A 10,223-nucleotide genomic window follows, 5' to 3' on the forward strand; every position below is an offset into this window, starting at 1 on the left:
AAGTTAGGCCAAATAGGAAATAGCTTTCTTCAGGTGTTGGACAAGAGGTAGTACTAGACCATAATTTCTAGAGAAAGCAAATTCTCAAGTTGAGCCCCATGAACACTCAGACCTCTGCCCAGGTACAATTTCCTGATAACACTCAGCAAACTCGGACCAAGTGGAGCCCAGATCTGCTGAGCTGTGGAGGCAGAGCCCCAGAGAAAAGTGAACCACTGGATGGTGAGGGGATGACAACCTTCTGTGAGTCCTTGAGGCCTTAACTGAGGGCTGAACTGCACAAACAGGGTAATACTACCTAAAGTACGGCTTTAGGATTGAGAAATAAATGGAAGCACTAGAAATCTAACAAGGTTAGAATGTTGGAGTTCAAGCCTCAGGAGAGTGCGCAAACCCACTTAATACCATGAGAACATCTCAGACTTCAGAGATTCAGCTGAGGAAGGAACATGCCCTAAAGCAAGGCCTCTTCTAGACCAGCCCAACAAACAAATGAGATCAGCCTAACAATTGAACTGCCTAGGACAACAAATACATCAACACTCTTCAGGAGATAACAGAATCTAGAATTCCTATGTCATTTCACACACAATGTCCACTGCATAATAAAAAAATACTAGACATGCAGAGAAAAAGAAAGTGAAATGACCCATAGGCAGCCCAAATGTTGGATTTAGTAGACAAAGACTTTAAAGCAGCCATTATAAAGAGTCATGTACCAAGTAATGTTTCAGTAAATAATAGGCCACATACATAAAGCTGGTTTCATAAGATTATTTTTTAACATTTATTTTTTAGTTGTAGTTGGACACAATACCTTTATTTGATTTATTTATTTTTATGTGGTGCTGAGGATCAAACCCAGTGCCTCATACATGCTAGACAAGTGCTCTACCTCTGAGCCACAACCCCAGACCCTCATATAAGATTTCTTATATACATATATATATATATATTTTTTTTTAGTTGTCATGGACCTTTATTTTATTTATTTATATGTGGTACTGAGGATCGAACCCAGGGCCTCACACATGCTAGGCAAGCACCCTACCACTGAGCCACAACCCCAGCCCCTCCATTAAGATTTTAATGGAGCTACAGCTGGGTGTGGTGGCACACCTATAATTGCAAATATTCAGGGGACCTGGGTAAGAGAATTGCAAGTTCAAGGCCAGCCTGGGCAACATAGCAAGACCCTGTCTCAAAGAATGAAAAGGACTGGGGATGTAGCTCAGTAGTAAAGCTTTCACCTAGCATGAGCAAAGCCCTGGATTCAATCCCCAATACTACAAAACAAAGAAAGAAACTTAAAAATTTTAAATATCAAGCAGACTGGATATGACCAAAAAATATTCAGTGAACGTGAAGAGACAGATGAATGGATATTTTCCAATCTCAGAAAAAAAACAAAAACAAAGCCATGCAAGGTGGGGCACTCCTGTAATACCAGCCTCTAATCCCAGCCTCAAGACCTTAATCAACTCAGTGACTCAGTGGTTGAGTCCCCTTGAGTTCAATCCCTGGTACAAAAAACAGTAACAAAACAAAGCAAAACAACAACAACAACAAAACAATATTCCTCAAGAGAAATGAGCAATTCATTACCAATAATGTGAAGAAAATGAACATTGTGTACAAAGTTTCAAATTGCAGTTTTGACATACAATAAGTTAATAAGTTACAAAGACAATGATTTTTGAGTTACTAAAAAGACTTTCAGCAGAAACAGGAGAATAAGAAATATAAAATAAAAGCTCATACCTCAAAATTTTCACTAACTTCTTGCATCATTTTTAACTTTGTTTCATCAGCTGTAAGTGGCAAAACAAACCATCAGGTAATTGAAATTATGTTAAGGGATGTTCCTAAAATTCCTGGATTTAATAATTTAAGAGAAGCAATCAGATCTTATCAGTTTGACTGTCATGGCCCAACAGAAGACACATAGCTAATTCCCTATGACCAGCCACACACATTCATACTCCCAGACATATGTGTGCATGCACAGATAAGAATACAGGTATACACACACACACATACACACATACACACTCACACGTGCCTCTTTGGGGCTCCAGCTAGTACTACTCATCATTTTGCTTCTCCACCAGGCAAAAAAAGAAAAACCAGAGTAGATGTTACTATTTATCTCAATGTGCACATCATCTGAACTGAAATGAATGATGCATTTCTTAATGACAGAAAGGGTCAACTTACGTGTATTAACATCTGTAAGAGCTGCCACAAACTGAAGGTATTTTTTCATCAGAGTGGTTTGGTCAACCACTGTGGCCCCTTGTGTTGCAACGAACGCCATTTTTAGTTTTGAGCTGGTTTCTTTTTTCAAAAGAAAAATTTAAGGTCCATGAGTTCACCCAGCCTACAAAAAGAAGTATATGGTTAGCCAACTTATCAAGGGCACAGTCTCACAACCTCGGAAAATCTTACCCAAATGCCTGTATTCATCTAAACACTTCTGTACTAATCCAGAATGAACACTAGTCCCTCTGCTCTTTTGAAAATGTTACCCAAATCCATTTTGTCTGAACAAGGTTTTTTTTTTTTTTTTTTTTAGCAATAGAAGCTTCTCCTTCCTACCATAGTTTCTTCTTTCCCTCAGCCAGGTGTTGGCAAACACTGTCTGCAAAGAACCAGGTGGTAAATATTTTAGACTTTGTGGCTATGCTATGCAGTCCCTATACAACTACTCATCTCAGTTGTAGGCAGCAGGGAGTCACAGACAACATTTAAATGAGTGAGAACATCTGTGTTCCAATGACTATTTATGGATACTGAAATTTGAAATTAATACTCATTTGTCATGAAATATGACTCTTTCCCCCTTTTTTTTCCTCTGCCATCCACTTAAATAATATAAAAACCATTCTTAGCACCAGTAATGTAGCTCAGAGCTAGAGTGCTTGTCTAGCAAGCACAAGGCCCTGGGTTTGATCCTCACTGCAAAATCAATCAATCAATCAATCAATCTAAAGCCACTCTTATTTCAAGAGCTATATGAAAACAAGCAGTAGGCTGGATTTGGTGTGCTGACAGTAGTTTTGCAACCTCTGCCCTAGGTGATTGGCTCTCAAACTTCAGTGTACATTAAAACTTCAGCATACATTAAAATCATCAAACCAACAGCTACCCCAGAAACCAAGAGGCCCAGTAAGCTGTAAATTTTATCTGCACACCAGGCACTCAAAAACTGCTCCTTGAATGAATAAATGCTTCGAAAAGCACCTCTGTGAGTGGGAAACAGGTTGTTGACCAAACTTTTGAGAACTCCTGCTCCAAGGCGACACATAGATGGAGACTGGTTTCCATTTTAAGAGCTGTCACAAAAGCATGCAGAGAACCTGGTGAAACTGCCTTTACCCATCCTCCTTGCATAACTTCACCCTGCATAGGAGGGGGTTTCCTGGTTGGTTTCTTTCTTCAACAGACCAATAATCCTTCTGCAGGCCTTTCGAGCGCGCTGCCCTGCCGGGTACACTGGCAGGAGACAGATGGAGATGCACACCGGGACACCAGGGAGCCCCTCCTGGCCACTCAGAGACAGCAAGCACACTTCTCCGAGGCCGAAAGGAAGCCCTCGGCTACGAACAGCCCAATCCCCAGCTCAGGGCAGGAAACGTCATTAGGGGCACCAAGGCGAGGGGTCTGTCAGTCCTGCAGGGCGACTCAACAACCGCTGGCCCCTTTCAGGTCGCATTCCCTCCTCCAAACACCGACGCCGCACATCCCATCCCCGCCCCGAGAAACCCCAAACTCCGGGTGACGCCCTCTCCTTGCCTATGAAGCCCCCCGGTCCTGCCCAGACTTTCCAAAGTTGCAGTCCCTTCTTTATCAACCCTGCCATTTCCCAGGTCCGGGAGGGAGAGCCAGGCGCCTCTTCCCGCGAGACCCTGACGTGGAGGAACGCCTGGAGTTGGGAGGCTCCGGAGGCCCGGGGACCAGGCAAGGGCCAGGTGGAAAGCGCAGGGTCGACGCCGCGCCCTCGCTAGGGGCAAAGCCGCGCGCGGCGGTGCGCTCCGCCCCGCCCCGTCCCGCCGACGACGCTCCCGCCGCGCCGGGCCTGAGGCGGCGCCGCCGGGCCGGAGGGGGCGCTGTGGTCGCCGCTACCTTCGCTCTCCGCGTCGGGCCCGATGCCTGCGTGGAGGCCCGGAGGTGCCAGGCTGGCCGGGAGACGCCTCTGGGGGACACTGCCCTAATCTCTTGCTCGATCTCTGGTCGCAAACGGCCCTTGGGTTCCCTCTTTTTGTCGCCGTCCCCGGACACTCAGCGACCGCCTTCCAGGCCGCGCTACGGCGAGCGCCGAGGGCCAATCCCCGCACCCGCTAGTCCTGCGCCTCCCACTGCCTGCTCCAGGATGGGCCAGGATCGGTTGGGGCCTGAGTCGCCCCGGGCCCTGCCGCCCGGGGTGGGCTCCGCGGGTCCCGGAGAAGCCGGGCACGTCCCGAGACCTCTCCGCGGAGTCGCCGCGCCGCAAAGGCCTCCCCCACGGCCACGGAACGCGTGCGCTTCCCAGGGCCGTTCGCCCGCCCCCCGCGAGCACTTACCCCGACCCCGGCGGCGGGCCTCCGGCAGCCGGGCCCGCGCCCCAGCGAAGCCCTCGCAGCCGCCGTACGGCTGCTCGCAGTCCCGCCCCCGCTTAAAGCGGCCGCCGGGCCGACGGAGAACTAGGCCTCGGCGCACCGCCCCCAAGTGGGTGCGGCCTGCGAGCGGGGTGGGGCGTCTGCTGCCCGAGTGGGCCCTTCGGCCCTTTAAACCTCCGCTGTGGGGCGGGGCCGCCTGCACGGACAGAGGGGCCGCCAGGTGCAGTTTCCGTGGGTTCCCTGTGTCCCCAAGCCTCCTCGCTGGAGCCAGGCTGTGGCTTGGGGGATGCTCCGCGGCTGCTGGGGCGGTGGGATTCCGAGGGGCTTCCCGAGTGGGCAACGGTCGTCCCCGGTAGAATCTACCGCTGGAATGAGCGTGGCAGGCAGGGCGGGGTTTCCCCATCCCCCTCCCTTCCTGGGATCCTTCTTAACGCACAGAAGTGGGAGGAGGCAAGGAGGGGCTTTGGGAAGGTTGGAGCTAGATGGAGACTGTCAGCAAAGGCAAGCCCTGGTGTTTTTGCCCGCAGGTGTTCACCAGGGCCACAGAAAGGCCCATTTGTTCTGCAGCTGCGTCTCCTTGAGCTGAACTGCAAAGGACCACTTTCTATCTGGTCCTATTTGGTGGACAGATGCACTCCACCCAGGGCAAAACTGGGGGGAGAAAGGCCGTGGGCCAGGCCAGAGAGTGGGGAGGAACAGCTTGATGCCCAGGTGAGGTGGCATGGACCAGACCAAGAGGTGCCTGGACAGGGAAAGTTCTGTCCAGTCTCACTTAGAGCCTTCACCTATGAGAGGTTGAACGGTGAGCTGTACCTGGTAACCCATGTTACCCAAGTTAGTTGGACAGATTGAAAGTGATGACTTGAACTCCACCACCTCCAATCCCCATTTCGGTTCCTGTGCCTACACTCTCCCTACTGGTTTATCACTCCCCCAGGGGAATCTTTGTGGTCCTTGCCCAAACTGATAGATTTCACATCTTGCAGTAATTAGAGCTTGCTAAGTAAGCCATCAGACACCTTGAAGGAAAATGTCCCTTTGAAAGCAAGTTCTTTTCTAGTTTATTATTGTCACAATACAAGATGCAACTGAAACCTGAACTGTAAGTGAATGTTTTAATTATTCCACTCTGCACCCCCAACCCCACCCCTGTATTTGCAAGTAAAATCCCCTATGCTCCCTCCACCACTACCCCTCAAAGTAGGAGGTTCAAAGTTGGGAAAAAAGACTGAAAAATCTGAGGGCCTAAAATTTAAGGCTGTTTTAATATTTTTTACCAGATAGAAAAATCTGGGCAGATACACCCTTTGATAAATTTCAGCCTAATTGCATATTATAAAGACTCTGACAGAGCAGAAATTCCCTCACTTTCCTGAGGCCTGAGTTCTATCAAAGTACCTATCACACTGTTATGATTTTTGTCAGTTTTCTTGTCTGTCTCCTGAATTGGAGGTTAGGGACGGTATCAGCTGCATCCCTATCAGGTAAATCACTTGGCCCTTCTGCTTAAACCTTGCAAAGGCATTTCAGCTCCTCCCTGTCCTTAGCCACTGTCACCTCCCATCCCAGTGTTCCTGCATCACTGTGGAAACACTGTGCAGCCACTGTGGAATTGCTGTGCCTCACACCCACCCACACTGTTCCTGCCTAAGGCCTTTTGCAGTTAACCTGCCTGACCGGAATGTTCTTCCCTCAAAGGCACAAAGCTGGCTCCTTGTGATCCTTGCTCAACTCAGAAGCCATCTCCTCAGAGAGGCCTTCCTTAAGGGCAAATATAAGGAAACCCTTCCCACTCAATTGTCTCCCATAGCCTCCCTTCCCATAGCCTTACAATCTGAAATTATCATGTTTCCCCTCCTGGACAGTAAGTTCTTTTTCTGTCTTTGTTTACCATTGCATTTCCGTTGCCCATTCAATGTTGTCTTTCATCAACTAGAACTATCAAAACAAAATATCACAGAGCAAGCAGCTTAAACAACAGAATTTTATTTCACACCATCCTGTGCTCCAAGTAGGAACAGAGAAAAAGTGGTCTGGAGATTGGTCCAAGATTAAGGTTCTAACAGGTAGGCTTCATTTTGAGGCCTGTTCTCTTAGCTGCCATCTCACTGTGTATGCACTTGACCTCCTCCTTGTCCTCTGGTGAGAGAGCAAGCTCTCTGGTGTCTCTTCTTCTTTTAAGGACACCAGTTCTATCAGATTAGGGCCCTATCCTTACGACTTCATTTAACCAGAATTATCTTTTTAGAGGTTTACTCTCTCTAAACACAGTCACACTGGGGTTATGTCTTTAACATGTGAAGGGGGGAGTAACACAATTCACTCCATAACATGTGCTCTTTTGTCACTCTAACAAATATCTGAGATAACCAACTTACATAAAGAAAAAAGGTTTATTTGGGCTCATAGTGTTAGAAGTTTCAGTCCATGTTCAGTGGGCCCTTGTTATTTTGGGCCCTGTAGTGGGGCAGCAGATCATGGCCAGAGTACAGGGAGGAGCAAAGCCACTTATCTTGTAACTAGAAGGCAAGATAGCCCAAGAGTCCTGGGTTCCACTGTCCCTTTCAGAGGCACACCCCCAGTGACCCAAAGACCTTCCACTAGGCCCCACCTCTTAAAGTGTCCCTATAACTTCCCAATATCACCCTGCTGGGGACCAGACCTTTAATACATGGGCCTTAGAAAGACAGTAGAGATCCAAACTCACATTTAATAAGCAGATGTAGTCCCTGTCTGGAATGATGCCCTCTGCGGGGCAGGGATCAACCAAAGCATTAAAAAGAAGAAATCAAGAGGCAGGGAGCAGAACTCACTATACCTGCAAAGCTTTTGCCTAGCATTTGCAAGGTCCTGGGCTCAAGCCCCAACTCCACAAAAATAGAAAAAAAGAATTTCAGGAGCCCACAAATATCTACTCCAGTGGGCAAAATCTGCACAGATGGTCTTCACGGTGGAGTGAGTCAGAGCAATAGCCCCTGCCCACATTTTTAAGAGCCAATCAGCTAGGGGCAGTGGTGCATTCCTATAATCCCAGCAATTTAGGAGGCAGGATGATCACAAGTTCAAAGCCAGCCTCAGCAAGTTGGCAAGACCCTTTCTCAAAAAAAAAAAAAAATTAAAAGGACTGCAGATATAGATCAATGGTAAAGCACCCCTGGGTTCAATTGCCTGAACCCTGCTGGAGTCTCCTGTTACCTTTGCCCTACATGTTTGGTTTCCTGGAGGCTGGCCATTTTGAGGTTCACCTCTGCAAAGAACTTTGCACTGTGATGAATTCATATTCCAGCACCCTGTCCTCCAAAGATCTCTTGGGGGTTTCTTTCTTTTTTTTGTTTTGTTTTTGTTTTTGTTTTTGTTTGGTGCTGGGATCATACCCAGGGCCTTGTGCATGCAAATCAAGCACTCTGTCAACTGAGCTATATCCCCCGTCCTTCTTATGGGTTTCAACAGTGTAACTGGGTGGCCTGAGATCTGACAAGTCCAGCTGCCATGGGAGAGCTGAGGCTCAGACCTAAAACCATGCTAAATTTAACAAAGAAATCTCCTGGAACCCCATTCTAAGCTATTATCAGATTAGCTCCAAAAGCATCCCTCAGGAGCTGATCTGGGGTCATTGTCACCAATGCACTGGCCTACCTCCCACAGCTACATTTCCAGGAGAGGACAGTGAGGATTTGTTAGGAATGTGAACCCTAGGGCTACTATTCTTCCAATATCAAAGGTGAGTTATAGCAGCTCACTAGAACCAACAGACTGTAAGTAACCTTCTTCAGGAAGATTCTCATCAACAAGAATTGCCATCCTCACTCTGGATATAAAACTTCCAAATATTTGTCTAAAATGTCCTCTGTACTTATTGCTGGGAGATAGTGGAGACAAGCTAAGAGATATGTGTGAGTACATATGTGAGTCTCTCACTGTGTGAAGGGGGAAAATATTTTAAAATGTTGAACAATTTATAGACATCTACTTTCTACAAAATGCTTGACTGTAACCTGTGAAGTGGTTTCTGGACACACTTCTTTTTTTCTGTTTGTAAGTACTGCCTGACCACATTCCTGGATGGAGTTCTCCAAACCTCTCCTCATACTAAGTGATTCCCAATTTTAAATCATTATCTGCTCAAATAAACTCTGCTAATTGAAAGAAGGAGGAATTGACATCAAAGAAGTCAAAGAACTTTCCATAACCCAGAAATTTTAATGAGTCAAAACAGGCCACAGCTACCCAGACCCAAGGGAATGAGGTTTTACTGCCCATAACCTCTAGTCTGTCCATGGGTCTGTGATTGCTGTTGTGGATGTCAGACCCCATTAAGTTTGTTATCAGTGTCTGTTCTGATCAATGCTCACTTTGTAGGGGAAAGGATATCCCACCTGTGTGTCACCGTGGGGGTCATATGAGATGGTCTCAGCATAGACAACCAAAGGGGCCAGCATGCAGGAGACTCTCATGGTCATCCAAATGAACTTTCACTGGGTCATGCTCAAGGCTTGGGAGATGAGCAAAAGGAGCATCAGCTTTTGCTTTCAGCTATTCAGCAAGCATCTACTTGGCACCAAACTATAACCATTAGGTATACAGACACATGCTCTAAATGTAGGCAAGGATGCTGCAAGGAGGGGCAAAGTCACCCTCACAGGATATAAATATGGCCTGTGCAGGGTGGGGGATGGGGCTATGACTCTTAGGTTAGCAAGATGCATTTGTATTCAGACAGTTTAGAACTGTGCTTTTAAAGTCTGTTGCAGTGGTACAAGAGGCTGAGGCAGGAGGATCACCTGAGCTCAGGAGTTTGAAACTTTCCTGGACAACATAGCAAGACACCATCTCAAAGGGGTGGGGCAGGAAGATTCATAGATAGGTCAGTGATTCATAGATAGGTCAGTGAAGCACCACTGTATCCACCTTGAAATGATATTTTGTATATATTGAATAAAATAAAATATGGCAATAGCATTAATTTCACCTTTTTTGTTCTTTTTAAAATGCGGCTACTACAAAATTTAAAATGACGTGTGACTATATTTCTAGACAACTACACTTAAAAGTTGAAAGACTGGCTCTCTGAGAGGACTTCCTGTCCTTTCTCCACAGACTCCCCCTGCAGGCCTGGAGAAGAAGCTAACTGTGCAGCTTGTATGAGGTGGAACAAACAGGTCCTGAGAGAGCCCAGAGAGATGCCTGTGGAAAATACTGGCAAACAGGGAGTTAAACAAAGGGTCGCTTCAATTTCAGCTTCAGGGTGGCCTTGAAGGTGGCCATTGTAGAATTATTAAAGTTACATATATATAAAACAATAAATCTTATTCTGTTTAGTATACTTTAAAAGTCACAACCAGACCTTTGTATCATGTTAGTTTTAAATATCTGAAACTCTAGCCTTACCTTTGTTTCCTTCTCAATCCCTTCAAATTCCTGATGAATAAGTGAAACTCTCCCAAGCCCTTAAGCAATTCTGAGGATGACAGCCAATACTAATTGGATGCTTACTGTGTTCCTAAGCACTGTTCTGTGTTTCACCTTACAACACTCTCTTGGGGTCAACACTCTGACTAACCCTAATTTAAAGAAAAAGGAGCCTGAGGCACAGAGAGGAAAGTGACTTTTCCAAGATCATCCAAC

The 10,223-nt window shown here is 46.7% G+C and overlaps 1 protein-coding gene and 1 non-coding gene across 6 annotated transcripts in view; both read right to left on the bottom strand.

Annotated features, from left to right (window-relative positions):
- Trrap (transformation/transcription domain associated protein) overlaps window positions 1–4,650 on the bottom strand; it is a 120,760-nt gene extending 116,110 nt beyond the window's left edge. For 4 of the 5 annotated variants that reach the window (XM_026404197.2, XM_026404196.2, XM_026404191.2 and 1 more), the window contains exons 1-3: window positions 4,563–4,650; window positions 2,218–2,380; window positions 1,762–1,811 (exon numbers count right to left, since the gene is read on the bottom strand). In XM_026404197.2, coding sequence (XP_026259982.1) covers window positions 1,762–1,811; window positions 2,218–2,317 — 150 coding nt within the window. In that variant the 5' untranslated portion in view covers window positions 2,318–2,380; window positions 4,563–4,650. Of the gene's footprint in view, window positions 1–1,761; window positions 1,812–2,217; window positions 2,381–4,125; window positions 4,263–4,562 lie in introns of those variants that run through there. The other variant, XM_077802827.1, reaches the window with a different exon arrangement.
- On the bottom strand, window positions 1,895–2,106 carry LOC144257060 (small nucleolar RNA ZL1). The gene has a single exon (XR_013344372.1). It is a non-coding gene; the product is annotated as a small nucleolar RNA ZL1 (small nucleolar RNA).
- Window positions 4,651–10,223: the final 5,573 nt, after the last annotated feature.

This window comes from Urocitellus parryii, chromosome 9 (genome assembly GCF_045843805.1).
Source record: "Urocitellus parryii isolate mUroPar1 chromosome 9, mUroPar1.hap1, whole genome shotgun sequence".
Lineage (NCBI taxonomy): Eukaryota > Metazoa > Chordata > Mammalia > Rodentia > Sciuridae > Urocitellus > Urocitellus parryii.